General features: G+C 48.8%; 1 protein-coding gene across 1 annotated transcript in view; it reads left to right on the top strand.

The window, feature by feature from the left end:
* LOC135813984 (protein sidekick-1-like) overlaps positions 1-14,366 on the top strand; it is a 32,848-nt gene extending 18,482 nt beyond the window's left edge. Inside the window, exons 14-18 of the mRNA XM_065327029.1 lie at positions 923-1,216; positions 8,695-8,835; positions 10,269-10,320; positions 10,834-10,984; positions 13,245-14,366. Coding sequence (XP_065183101.1) covers positions 923-1,216; positions 8,695-8,835; positions 10,269-10,320; positions 10,834-10,984; positions 13,245-13,448 — 842 coding nt within the window. The 3' untranslated portion in view covers positions 13,449-14,366. The remainder of the gene's footprint in view (positions 1-922; positions 1,217-8,694; positions 8,836-10,268; positions 10,321-10,833; positions 10,985-13,244) is intronic.
* Positions 14,367-15,000: the final 634 nt, after the last annotated feature.

The raw sequence follows: 15,000 nt of genomic DNA, 5'->3' as shown, positions 1-15,000 counted from the left end.
AGGTGTTAGATGCAGCTCCTATGCAGTGGGACAGGGAGGGGGGGGGGGGGCATCAGATCCACCTACCAGAGCCTGTCAAAGGCGCAGATCCCATTTAGATATCATTTGGTGCATCCATGTTACACTTGTCTAGTTGTGCAAGGCCACAGGCTCTCAATAATTATTGACATCAGTCGTGGAACGGTTTGGAAAGTCTGTACACTTCCAAGCAGGAGTTCTTCATGGTGCTTCTTCGTTCTCAGTCATGGCCCTGTAGACCAAAACCCTTGGACCAAACTCTTAGGCCAAACTCTTAGACCAACCCTCTGTTGCTGCCGTCTAGTATATTGTTTTGTGCAGGCCGCCAGCTGCTGTAGTGTTAGCCATCAGCATAGCTAGCGACTAGCTGTTGGTTGATGTGTATACTCTCCTCGTATGTTACCCCTTACACCCAGTTCTCGTTCTGTCTATTTTAAAATTGTGTCGAACTGCAAAAAAAACTGAAAACATGAACTGCAGCGAGATTGTCCGGTACGAATTCATCGCGACGTGATAGGAACTATGACTGGAGCAAATGCGAAATGTTGTTACTCGGCTGTAGTTATTAAGCTGAAAGATGTGCGTGAGCAATTACAAGTACAGAAACATGTATTGGTGAATCGGATATCTAGAACGGGCAACGTGTGCTTTCCTTGCGCCCTAACGGGTGCGAAGCTATCAGTAATCTTGTAGGAGCTTCTTGCAGTTCAGGCTTCATTAACCCGCTGCGTCACAGTTTCTACAGGTACCCCCCCCCGGAAAGACCTGCGTGTACATGTACTTTGTTAATGCCATTGGGTATGTGATATCTTCATGGTTCACCTCAGTCCCGATTGCGTCAGCCCTGTACTCAGTGTGTATAATCTGACTATCCTCTCCGGTGATCGTTGTCCTGTCCATGCAGGTGCATTGCCCGATGTGATGATCGTGAGTATTTTCTCTGAGTCGATCGTTTTGGGGCGAGTTCATTGCGGGGTGGATACTTCCGTTAATCTGCAGTTGGAATTCCTGTCCTCAATGTCCAACTCTGGTTGGAAAGTGCTTGAGGTGTCGCAAGGAGGTAGCTCTGTCACTGTTAACGGACTGCAGAGTAACGAGACGTATAGCTTCCGACATGTTCTGGTGAATGCTGATGGCACTAGGTCTGCTGTGTCCTCGCTTGCCAATGCCACAACGCTGCATCGACCACAGCTTCAGAGTAAGTGTTTGCGGGGGGGGGGGGGGCTATGAACTGGCACTTGCTTTGCTTCTGCTGCCCGCTTGCAGGTGGGAGCTGTTCAGTTTGTCTGTTCCTATTATACACAGTGGATTATACACAGTGGGTTTTACACAGTGGGTTTTACACAGTGGGTTTTACACAGTGGGTTTTACACAGTGGCATACTGATGCTGCAGAGAAAGGGAACTAAAGCTCTAGTGCTGGTACAGCTGTACTCCGAGTTTCACACGTTGGCGATCATCAGACAGCACTGGTTGTATCATCGGACAGCACTGGTTGTATCATCGGACAGCACTGGTTGTATCATCGGACAGCACTGGTTGTATCATCCGACATCACTTGTTGTATCATCGGACAGCACTGGTTGTATCATCGGACAGCACTGGTTGTATCATCGGACAGCACTGGTTGTATCATCGGACAGCACTGGTTGTATCATCGGACAGCACTGGTTGTATCATCGGACAGCACTGGTTGTATCATCCGACATCACTTGTTGTATCATCGGACAGCACTGGTTGTATCATCGGACAGCACTGGTTGTATCATCGGACAGCACTGGTTGTATCATCGGACAGCACTGGTTGTATCATCGGACAGCACTGGTTGTATCATCCGACATCACTTGTTGTATCATCGGACAGCACTGGTTGTATCATCGGACAGCACTGGTTGTATCATCGGACAGCACTGGTTGTATCATCGGACAGCACTTGTTGTATCATCGGACAGCACTGGTTGTATCATCGGACAGCACTGGTTGTATCATCGGACAGCACTGGTTGTATCATCCGACATCACTTGTTGTATCATCGGACAGCACTGGTTGTATCATCGGACAGCACTGGTTGTATCATCGGACAGCACTGGTTGTATCATCGGACAGCACTGGTTGTATCATCGGACAGCACTGGTTGTATCATCCGACATCACTTGTTGTATCATCGGACAGCACTGGTTGTATCATCGGACAGCACTGGTTGTATCATCGGACAGCACTGGTTGTATCATCGGACAGCACTTGTTGTATCATCGGACAGCACTGGTTGTATCATCGGACAGCACTGGTTGTATCATCCGACATCACTTGTTGTATCATCGGACAGCACTGGTTGTATCATCGGACAGCACTGGTTGTATCATCGGACAGCACTGGTTGTATCATCGGACAGCACTGGTTGTATCATCGGACAGCACTGGTTGTATCATCAGACAGCACTGGTTGTATCATCGGACAGCACTGGTTGTATCATCGGACAGCACTGGTTGTATCATCGGACAGCACTTGTTGTATCATCGGACAGCACTGGTTGTATCATCGGACAGCACTGGTTGTATCATCGGACAGCACTGGTTGTATCATCGGACAGCACTGGTTGTATCATCGGACAGCACTGGTTGTATCATCGGACAGCACTGGTTGTATCATCGGACAGCACTGGTTGTATCATCGGACAGCACTGGTTGTATCATCGGACAGCACTGGTTGTATCATCGGACAGCACTTGTTGTATCATCGGACAGCACTGGTTGTATCATCGGACAGCACTGGTTGTATCATCGGACAGCACTGGTTGTATCATCGGACAGCACTGGTTGTATCATCGGACAGCACTGGTTGTATCATCGGACAGCACTGGTTGTATCATCGGACAGCACTGGTTGTATCATCGGACAGCACTGGTTGTATCATCGGACAGCACTGGTTGTATCATCGGACAGCACTTGTTGTATCATCGGACAGCACTGGTTGTATCATCGGACAGCACTGGTTGTATCATCGGACAGCACTGGTTGTATCATCGGACAGCACTGGTTGTATCATCGGACAGCACTGGTTGTATCATCCGACATCACTTGTTGTATCATCGGACAGCACTGGTTGTATCATCGGACAGCACTGGTTGTATCATCGGACAGCACTGGTTGTATCATCGGACAGCACTGGTTGTATCATCGGACAGCACTGGTTGTATCATCGGACAGCACTGGTTGTATCATCCGACATCACTTGTTGTATCATCGGACAGCACTGGTTGTATCATCGGACAGCACTGGTTGTATCATCGGACAGCACTGGTTGTATCATCGGACAGCACTGGTTGTATCATCGGACAGCACTGGTTGTATCATCCGACATCACTTGTTGTATCATCGGACAGCACTGGTTGTATCATCGGACAGCACTGGTTGTATCATCGGACAGCACTGGTTGTATCATCGGACAGCACTTGTTGTATCATCGGACAGCACTGGTTGTATCATCGGACAGCACTGGTTGTATCATCGGACAGCACTGGTTGTATCATCCGACATCACTTGTTGTATCATCGGACAGCACTGGTTGTATCATCGGACAGCACTGGTTGTATCATCGGACAGCACTGGTTGTATCATCGGACAGCACTGGTTGTATCATCGGACAGCACTGGTTGTATCATCCGACATCACTTGTTGTATCATCGGACAGCACTGGTTGTATCATCGGACAGCACTGGTTGTATCATCGGACAGCACTGGTTGTATCATCGGACAGCACTTGTTGTATCATCGGACAGCACTGGTTGTATCATCGGACAGCACTGGTTGTATCATCCGACATCACTTGTTGTATCATCGGACAGCACTGGTTGTATCATCGGACAGCACTGGTTGTATCATCGGACAGCACTGGTTGTATCATCGGACAGCACTGGTTGTATCATCGGACAGCACTGGTTGTATCATCAGACAGCACTGGTTGTATCATCGGACAGCACTGGTTGTATCATCGGACAGCACTTGTTGTATCATCGGACAGCACTGGTTGTATCATCGGACAGCACTGGTTGTATCATCGGACAGCACTGGTTGTATCATCGGACAGCACTGGTTGTATCATCGGACAGCACTGGTTGTATCATCGGACAGCACTGGTTGTATCATCGGACAGCACTGGTTGTATCATCGGACAGCACTGGTTGTATCATCGGACAGCACTGGTTGTATCATCGGACAGCACTTGTTGTATCATCGGACAGCACTGGTTGTATCATCGGACAGCACTGGTTGTATCATCGGACAGCACTGGTTGTATCATCGGACAGCACTGGTTGTATCATCGGACAGCACTGGTTGTATCATCGGACAGCACTGGTTGTATCATCGGACAGCACTGGTTGTATCATCGGACAGCACTGGTTGTATCATCGGACAGCACTGGTTGTATCATCGGACAGCACTTGTTGTATCATCGGACAGCACTGGTTGTATCATCGGACAGCACTGGTTGTATCATCGGACAGCACTGGTTGTATCATCGGACAGCACTGGTTGTATCATCGGACAGCACTGGTTGTATCATCGGACAGCACTGGTTGTATCATCGGACAGCACTGGTTGTATCATCGGACAGCACTGGTTGTATCATCGGACAGCACTTGTTGTATCATCGGACAGCACTGGTTGTATCATCGGACAGCACTGGTTGTATCATCGGACAGCACTGGTTGTATCATCGGACAGCACTGGTTGTATCATCGGACAGCACTGGTTGTATCATCGGACAGCACTGGTTGTATCATCCGACATCACTTGTTGTATCATCGGACAGCACTGGTTGTATCATCGGACAGCACTGGTTGTATCATCGGACAGCACTGGTTGTATCATCGGACAGCACTGGTTGTATCATCGGACAGCACTGGTTGTATCATCGGACAGCACTGGTTGTATCATCCGACATCACTTGTTGTATCATCGGACAGCACTGGTTGTATCATCGGACAGCACTGGTTGTATCATCGGACAGCACTGGTTGTATCATCGGACAGCACTGGTTGTATCATCGGACAGCACTGGTTGTATCATCCGACATCACTTGTTGTATCATCGGACAGCACTGGTTGTATCATCGGACAGCACTGGTTGTATCATCGGACAGCACTGGTTGTATCATCGGACAGCACTTGTTGTATCATCGGACAGCACTGGTTGTATCATCGGACAGCACTGGTTGTATCATCGGACAGCACTGGTTGTATCATCCGACATCACTTGTTGTATCATCGGACAGCACTGGTTGTATCATCGGACAGCACTGGTTGTATCATCGGACAGCACTGGTTGTATCATCGGACAGCACTGGTTGTATCATCGGACAGCACTGGTTGTATCATCCGACATCACTTGTTGTATCATCGGACAGCACTGGTTGTATCATCGGACAGCACTGGTTGTATCATCGGACAGCACTGGTTGTATCATCGGACAGCACTTGTTGTATCATCGGACAGCACTGGTTGTATCATCGGACAGCACTGGTTGTATCATCCGACATCACTTGTTGTATCATCGGACAGCACTGGTTGTATCATCGGACAGCACTGGTTGTATCATCGGACAGCACTGGTTGTATCATCGGACAGCACTGGTTGTATCATCGGACAGCACTGGTTGTATCATCAGACAGCACTGGTTGTATCATCGGACAGCACTGGTTGTATCATCGGACAGCACTGGTTGTATCATCGGACAGCACTTGTTGTATCATCGGACAGCACTGGTTGTATCATCGGACAGCACTGGTTGTATCATCGGACAGCACTGGTTGTATCATCGGACAGCACTGGTTGTATCATCGGACAGCACTGGTTGTATCATCGGACAGCACTGGTTGTATCATCGGACAGCACTGGTTGTATCATCGGACAGCACTGGTTGTATCATCGGACAGCACTGGTTGTATCATCGGACAGCACTTGTTGTATCATCGGACAGCACTGGTTGTATCATCGGACAGCACTGGTTGTATCATCGGACAGCACTGGTTGTATCATCGGACAGCACTGGTTGTATCATCGGACAGCACTGGTTGTATCATCGGACAGCACTGGTTGTATCATCGGACAGCACTGGTTGTATCATCGGACAGCACTGGTTGTATCATCGGACAGCACTGGTTGTATCATCGGACAGCACTTGTTGTATCATCGGACAGCACTGGTTGTATCATCGGACAGCACTGGTTGTATCATCGGACAGCACTGGTTGTATCATCGGACAGCACTGGTTGTATCATCGGACAGCACTGGTTGTATCATCGGACAGCACTGGTTGTATCATCGGACAGCACTGGTTGTATCATCGGACAGCACTGGTTGTATCATCGGACAGCACTTGTTGTATCATCGGACAGCACTGGTTGTATCATCGGACAGCACTGGTTGTATCATCGGACAGCACTGGTTGTATCATCGGACAGCACTGGTTGTATCATCGGACAGCACTGGTTGTATCATCGGACAGCACTGGTTGTATCATCCGACATCACTTGTTGTATCATCGGACAGCACTGGTTGTATCATCGGACAGCACTGGTTGTATCATCGGACAGCACTGGTTGTATCATCGGACAGCACTTGTTGTATCATCGGACAGCACTGGTTGTATCATCGGACAGCACTGGTTGTATCATCCGACATCACTTGTTGTATCATCGGACAGCACTGGTTGTATCATCGGACAGCACTGGTTGTATCATCGGACAGCACTGGTTGTATCATCGGACAGCACTGGTTGTATCATCGGACAGCACTGGTTGTATCATCAGACAGCACTGGTTGTATCATCGGACAGCACTGGTTGTATCATCGGACAGCACTGGTTGTATCATCGGACAGCACTTGTTGTATCATCGGACAGCACTGGTTGTATCATCGGACAGCACTGGTTGTATCATCGGACAGCACTGGTTGTATCATCGGACAGCACTGGTTGTATCATCGGACAGCACTGGTTGTATCATCGGACAGCACTGGTTGTATCATCGGACAGCACTGGTTGTATCATCGGACAGCACTGGTTGTATCATCGGACAGCACTGGTTGTATCATCGGACAGCACTTGTTGTATCATCGGACAGCACTGGTTGTATCATCGGACAGCACTGGTTGTATCATCGGACAGCACTGGTTGTATCATCGGACAGCACTGGTTGTATCATCGGACAGCACTGGTTGTATCATCGGACAGCACTGGTTGTATCATCGGACAGCACTGGTTGTATCATCGGACAGCACTGGTTGTATCATCGGACAGCACTGGTTGTATCATCGGACAGCACTGGTTGTATCATCGGACAGCACTGGTTGTATCATCGGACAGCACTTGTTGTATCATCGGACAGCACTGGTTGTATCATCGGACAGCACTGGTTGTATCATCGGACAGCACTGGTTGTATCATCGGACAGCACTGGTTGTATCATCGGACAGCACTGGTTGTATCATCGGACAGCACTGGTTGTATCATCGGACAGCACTGGTTGTATCATCGGACAGCACTGGTTGTATCATCGGACAGCACTTGTTGTATCATCGGACAGCACTGGTTGTATCATCGGACAGCACTGGTTGTATCATCGGACAGCACTGGTTGTATCATCGGACAGCACTGGTTGTATCATCGGACAGCACTGGTTGTATCATCGGACAGCACTGGTTGTATCATCGGACAGCACTGGTTGTATCATCGGACAGCACTGGTTGTATCATCGGACAGCACTGGTTGTATCATCGGACAGCACTGGTTGTATCATCGGACAGCACTGGTTGTATCATCGGACAGCACTGGTTGTATCATCGGACAGCACTGGTTGTATCATCGGACAGCACTGGTTGTATCATCGGACAGCACTGGTTGTATCATCGGACAGCACTGGTTGTATCATCGGACAGCACTGGTTGTATCATCGGACAGCACTGGTTGTATCATCGGACAGCACTGGTTGTATCATCGGACAGCACTGGTTGTATCATCGGACAGCACTGGTTGTATCATCGGACAGCACTGGTTGTATCATCGGACAGCACTGGTTGTATCATCGGACAGCACTGGTTGTATCATCGGACAGCACTGGTTGTATCATCGGACAGCACTGGTTGTATCATCAGACAGCACTGGTTGTATCATCGGACAGCACTGGTTGTATCATCAGACAGCACTGGTTGTATCATCGGACAGCACTGGTTGTATCATCGGACAGCACTGGTTGTATCATCGGACAGCACTGGTTGTATCATCAGACAGCACTGGTTGTATCATCGGACAGCACTGGTTGTATCATCGGACAGCACTGGTTGTATCATCGGACAGCACTGGTTGTATCATCGGACAGCACTGGTTGTATCATCGGACAGCACTGGTTGTATCATCGGACAGCACTGGTTGTATCATCGGACAGCACTGGTTGTATCATCGGACAGCACTGGTTGTATCATCGGACAGCACTGGTTGTATCATCGGACAGGGGCACTTGTTGTATCATCGGACAGGGGCACTGGTTGTATCATCGGACAGCACTGGTTGTATCATCGGACAGCACTGGTTGTATCATGGGACAGGGGCACTGGTTGTATTTCAAAGTATACTGTTTACTAATCTCTACCATTGTTGTTGTGATCGCTGCCGTTTGCTCAGAGCGCAAGAGTACATCCACAGGCGTCATTGTGGCTGCTGTTGTTTCATCGCTCGTTGTGATAGTGATGGTCGCCGTTCTAGTGTACATTCTGGCCGCACCACATCGGCGAAGACGTGACAACAAGTCAGAGGAAATTTGTGGTAAGTCCCGGTTGGAGTCTCTGAACGGCGCACGGTGTACAATTGCTGCTCAATGAAATCCGATGGCGTGAGTCAATTTTGCGCCTCAGTGCACCATTTTGCAGCCCAGTGTTCGCAGGCCTACAGTCCATTTCAAAACTATAGACGCGTAGGGTTTTTGAAATAATTTCAAATTTGGCTGGAGCTGTTTGAGAATAGTTTTCGGAATATTGCTCAGGTCCGCTCCACAATTACTCTCATATAGTTTCTAGATAACAGATGCCCAATTTGGAAAAAATTTATGCACAAAGTGATCACAGATTGTATGTGGTATAGATGCTGGCATAACGTTTTTTGCCTAGGTATGCGTCTATAGTTTTGAAATGGACTGTAGGGCTGCGCAGCGCCCAGCGCGTACTTGAGTGACTCTATCCTCTATTGTATTTCATTCAGCAGTACTGTACATGCAGTACTGTACATGCAGTACTGTACATGCAGTACTGTACATGCAGTACTGTACATGCGGTACTGTACATGCGGTACTGTACATGCGGTACTGTACATGCGGTACTGTACATGCGGTACTGTAGATGCGGTACTGTAGATGGGTAGTGCAGTTGTGAAAAAGGGTGAATGGCAGCCACACTTTCTAGTATAGAATGCTTCCTCTGTTTGTGGACTGCCCACTGATTACCCAATGGCAGCATATCTGCCTACACAGAAGACGGAACTCGGAACTGGTTCCACTTCTGTGTCAATACTCAATACACTGCATGTAATTTACTTCATAGGCAGGTAGCCAATCACGGTGGCTGTGCCTGTTGCCATGTAGGAACGCAGCCCGTCCAGAAATTGAGCCATCAATGCCACATGTGCAGGACACCGAGTTGCCGAGAATACAGAGCCCAATAACCTCCAGTCAGATAAACGAATAGGAACATCCAACGCTGGCACTATGCATCTTTTAGTGTGTAAGACTTGAAGTAGAAAATGTTCCAGACTTATCCAGTATGGGATTGCATTTAGAATTTTAGATAATGTCGTTCTTGGAATGCCAGGCCTGGTGTAGTGTTTGTGTGAATGTAGCCTAGGCGCCATGTCTTTGATCTCCACCTAGACTGCTGTGGTGCTCAATGAAACCTGCATGGCGGGCACCGTGACGGTCATTTGGTGGCGCTTAGCATGATGCAGATCCAGACCGAGCAAACAGCTAGTTCTGCTTGGTATGCAGCCACAAACCGACCAAACAGCTAGTTCTGCTTGGTATGCAGGCACAGACCTTCAAACACTCGCCTGTGCACTGGTGCAGGGCGTCAACTTATCCTTGCTCCCGGATTTCAGTGAGCAGCACCGTATACCTCATCGCTGGAGCTCTTGAAGCAGCTTAGTTAGCGTAGGTAATCAACATCACATTTTGATAACTTGTAGCCACTTATCGTTTGCTCATCTTGCAGCATATCCCAACAACAATAAGCCATCACTGTATGACTCAACGGACGGCAGAGAGTAAGCTATGTGATCGTTGTGATGTTGTGATCATTGGGGTTTGCCGCGTTGCCCTGTGTAAGCATATGTATCTACCTGATGAGCCTCGGGTTGATGCAGATCATCGTGTGTTGTTTGTGCCTACGCTTGAGTGCCCATTGCGTAGTGTGTGTTGTCTACACAGTACATGTGCCCGAGTAAATCCACAACAACGCATTGCCACTGGCTAGGTGCCATGGCAACATGGGTGATGTGCATGTTTTAGATGGATGTGTGGTCGCCGCTCTCTCATCCGAACAAATACCTCATCTGAACTCCCTGCAGATAGCCCCGCACCCCGAGGAGTGTGCATTATCAGCGACCTGTGGCATTATACCGTATGACATTCTGGTCTCGTGATCCAAGTTGTCTTCTTTGAAATTGCAGTGGCTTGTACATGCGGTGTGCTGTCTCACATCTGCTTGCCATGTATGTGTGTGTGTGTGTGCGTGCGTGCGTGCGTGCGTGCGTGTGTGTTTTCTCAACCATCACCAGAACACCAGTCGACTTCAATAACTGCCACCCTCAGGAGGAGATCTGCGCTAGCAGCAGCAGAGCGGAATCACCTGCTCCAGAACAGAAGCTGACTCAACCAGAGCCGCTGGTTGCACCGCTCACTGCACCGCTAACTGCACAGTCATCCAGGGTAAGGATCCTGTGCAACATAGAATATTAAATGTGGGCTTTGCGCAGCAAAGCCTAGTTAGCCCATGCACACGCATGCTGGTGAACTAGTATACTGCCCACCGAGGGCGCTCAAATGGCCGCCGCGGCCAGCAAACCGCCCGTCGAGGGCTAAACCAGCAGACAACCCATCGAGGGTGCGCAAATTGCCACCGAGGCAAGCAAACTGCCCACCGTGGGCCGATATCATCTTGCCCGCCGAGGGCACACAAACGGCCACCGAGGCCAGCCAATCGCCCACCGAGGGCTCACACGACTGCCTGGCATCAGGCGTCACAACATACAGACATAATAGGAGGCCCGTTTGCCCCCCCCCCAACCGGAGAAACAAAATGCCCCTTCAAAAAGGGTGGGAGGGAGGGAAAAAACTTTGACTTGACACTGAAACTGCAACTGCAAAGAACGCTCCTTCGCACAAAGACAGCTCAGCAAAACACGTCTCCAAATAATTAGACGCCGGATCCACAATTGTCCATAACATTTTGCCGGGCCACACACGGCGCACACGGCTTAATCACGAGGCGGTCACATGACACGCACTCGCAGCACTCCACCAACACTTTTTACCCCTCGGCGGGCGGTTTGCTGGCCTCGGCGGCCATGTGTGCGCCCTCGGTGGGCAGTATGCTAGTTTAGCCCTCGGTGGGCAGTATGCTAGTTTAGCCCTCGGCGGGCGGTTTGCTGGCCTCGGCGGCCATTTGCGCGCCCTCGGTGGGCAGTAGGCTAGTTTAGCCATTCGGGCCCCCTCGGTGGGCAGTATGCTAGTTTAGCCCGCGGCGGGCCGCGGTGGCCATTTGTGTGCCCTTGGCGGGCGGATGCTAGTTTCAGGCATGCATCTTTACTCAATCAATTACAGTCGACCTACCCTTATAACGATAACCTCTATTACGATATTACCCTTATAACGATATTTTTCTGCCAAACCAAATCACTCCATTGACTTTTGTATACAATGCCCTACCCTTATAACAATATTGCTATAACGATATTACCCCTATAACGATATAAAATGGGCTGAGCAATCAACATTTTCCATTTTATAACAATATCTAGCAGGGAAGATGTAGAGCCCACTATCCAGGTAGGGCAAGTTTCACTTGATAAGTCGCTGGGACATGACGAAATGCAATGTGGGCACCAGTGGGCACCTTGCTGTGTACATGATGTGCATGTATGTCAGTTTTTTATGCTATGAAGAGTGTAAAAAAATTGAACAAAATCCATGCATTATGACGTATGTGTATGAAATGAACCAGTTACCCCTTTAACAATATTACCCTTATAACAATAATTCTTGGTCTGACGCAAATATCGTTATAAGGGTAGGTTGACTGTATTATCAAAGACCATATTCTTGAATATTTGAATTGTCCAAAAGAAATCATGGCAACCCCCAACCCAATGTGTCTATTGTATGTTCGTGCACGCCATTGGGAGCGGTACGTTGTGCGGGTGTCTGCGTGTCAGAGCATGGGTACACCAGTGGCGTGTGCGTGCATGTGTGCGCGTGCGTCTGTCTGCATGACTGCACGAGTGCCCAAGCTGGGCGTGCGGGTGCACTTGGAGGTGCTTGCATGTTGACGGGTGCAGGGGCTAATATACAATGTCATGTAGGTTATGTTGTTTCGAAGAGCCATGTCATACGGCTCTGTGTGTGTGTGTGTGGGGGGGGGGGGGGTTGTGTGTGTGTGGGGGGGGGGTGCATGCGTGTGTGTGTGTGTGTGATCCTGGTAGCCTACTTGGAACAGAACTGTCCTGGAAAGACCTGGGGTGTGTGTGGGGGGGGGGGGGGTTGTATATCGCCTGCAGTGTGGGTCATTCTTTTGCAACACAATGCATGTTGTCCCTATTGGGGAAGTTAAAAGGGTTGACCATAGTCTACTAGTATCTAGCAGTGTGCGGGTGTAGCTGCATGATTAGATGTAATGAAGGCAGCATGGCACACATCTGACCTGTAGATAATACTAAGTAGGTCAAAGCTGCATACTCTTGGTTATGGACTCTTGCAATGATTTACGGGTGGATTGAGTCTTTTTCTTCAGGTTCTTGGCGTTTTGTTCATTTTTTGTATTGAGATTTTGTGTCATAATATTATGTCATGACAGTATAGAGGGTAATGATTACGGGTGTGTGCGTGTGTGTGTGTGTGTGTGTGTGCGCGCGCGCGCGTGCGTGTGTGTGCGCGTGCGCGCGTGTGTGTGTGCGCATGCGTCTGTTTATAGGAAAGTAACTATGCCAAGCTTGAACTGTTGACTCCCACAACAACAACAGTACGTCGCAGTTCAGAGATGGCTCCTAACGAGTACTCTGCTATTGACCGGGAGGCAACCAAGCGAGCGCAAGGGGCACGTGTGGACTTCCACAGTGCTAGACAAATCAGCTTCCCAGACAATGAGGCAGAGCGAATGGAGCATTCCACTGTGTAGGTTTGTCGATCCTCGCCGCCTGGTTCCGTGATACCGTTGATTGGTGCGTGTGTGTGTGTGTGTGTGTGTGTGTGTACACTATAGAATTGACCATGTATGTTAGGGCAGTACCGTTTGTGTTTTCGTGCGTGGAGTTCCCGTGTCGAAGTCGATAAGAAAACTTCAAGTTGATGCTGGATACGGGTGCCCAGCATTCCGCCATGGATGCTGCTGCTAGTGCTACTGCTGTGCACGGGCACATGTCATTGTTGCTGCAGTGCCTAAACCCAGTGTGGTATGTGTACATGTAGTACACAGCTGATGCAACTTTTGGCCTACAGTGGTCACCATGGTCACAGTGGTCACCATGGTCACAGACCAGGACCCAGGTGGTACATGTATGTGTTAGGTTTCGTATTGCACGCGTCGATTGTAAGTTGTACGCGTCGATTGTAAGTTGTAAGCGTACATAGTTGAAGTAGTTGTTGTTGTCCGGTGTGCTTGTGTTGAGTTTCACAAGTTAATTGTGCCAGTGTATTACTCACCTGCGTTGAGGCAAGCGTGTATGCGTGTACACTGCACTTCGATGTACTACATTGTAGACTGTGCTCTGTTTGAACTGCCAAGAGATAATTATTCTATTTGAGTATTCCTTCTATCCGTTCGGTCTCCGCTACGCTTCGTTGAGAACATCCGATTGTGTTTATATTCCGGTAAAGATCTGTGTTTTATCAAGTACTACTGAACCGAAGTGTCCTGTACTGATCAACTTGTTTTTTTCTTTTACAAGTATTATTATTATTACGGTATATACTTTAAAAACATTTAATACCATATCTTTACGAGAAGATAGCGTATCCCCCCCCACCTGACCGAGTACAATTTTTTTTAACCCCTTACTGCACCATAATGCGTAAGAAGTGCCAACAATTGACATAATAGTTCTGTTGTCTACACTTCGAAGTAACGTTGCTGCAATCCGTGTCTGTCCTCGTTCTCCTTCCGGAAACGTGCCATGCCTACACTGAGACTGGCCTACAGTGTAATATGGTGCGGAACATGACTGCGCTGCTTGCAGTGTGCACTAGTACAGCTGTCCAGAACAGTTTTTTCTCTGTTTTGCTGTGACCGGATACATGCACACGGGAATTTTCCATGCATGTGCAAGTAGTCAACTTACAATTGTAGTAGAGCGCTGCAAACTGGCTAGAGAGCTTGGTAGCTAGTGCCTGGTCATTCCGGGCCACGTACACCTGCTACTGGGGAAGCAATTTATTGTGTTGCATGCAGCTTCCAGCATACATGTACATGTACTGTGAGTGTGAAGTTCTGACGTGTTGATGCCACTGATCTTTCTGTATTTTGCGGATGGGGATGGGGGGGGGGGGTAAAGAGCAGGGAGTAGTATTTTACTACTCCCTGGTAAAAAGTGCACTGCCATGTGCAGGTGGAAAGGGTGGAGACAAGGTCAGTTTGTGTTCAAAGTACCTGTGCTCACCAAAATTATTCGTACTGGCACCAGGAGTCACCAAACCTGCCCGGTTTGATATTCAGTCAGAATGGAATGTAAAGT

Source organism: Sycon ciliatum, chromosome 4 (assembly GCF_964019385.1).
Source record: "Sycon ciliatum chromosome 4, ocSycCili1.1, whole genome shotgun sequence".
Classification (NCBI taxonomy): Eukaryota; Metazoa; Porifera; class Calcarea; order Leucosolenida; family Sycettidae; genus Sycon; species Sycon ciliatum.
This window is presented reverse-complemented; position numbering and strand designations above follow the sequence as displayed.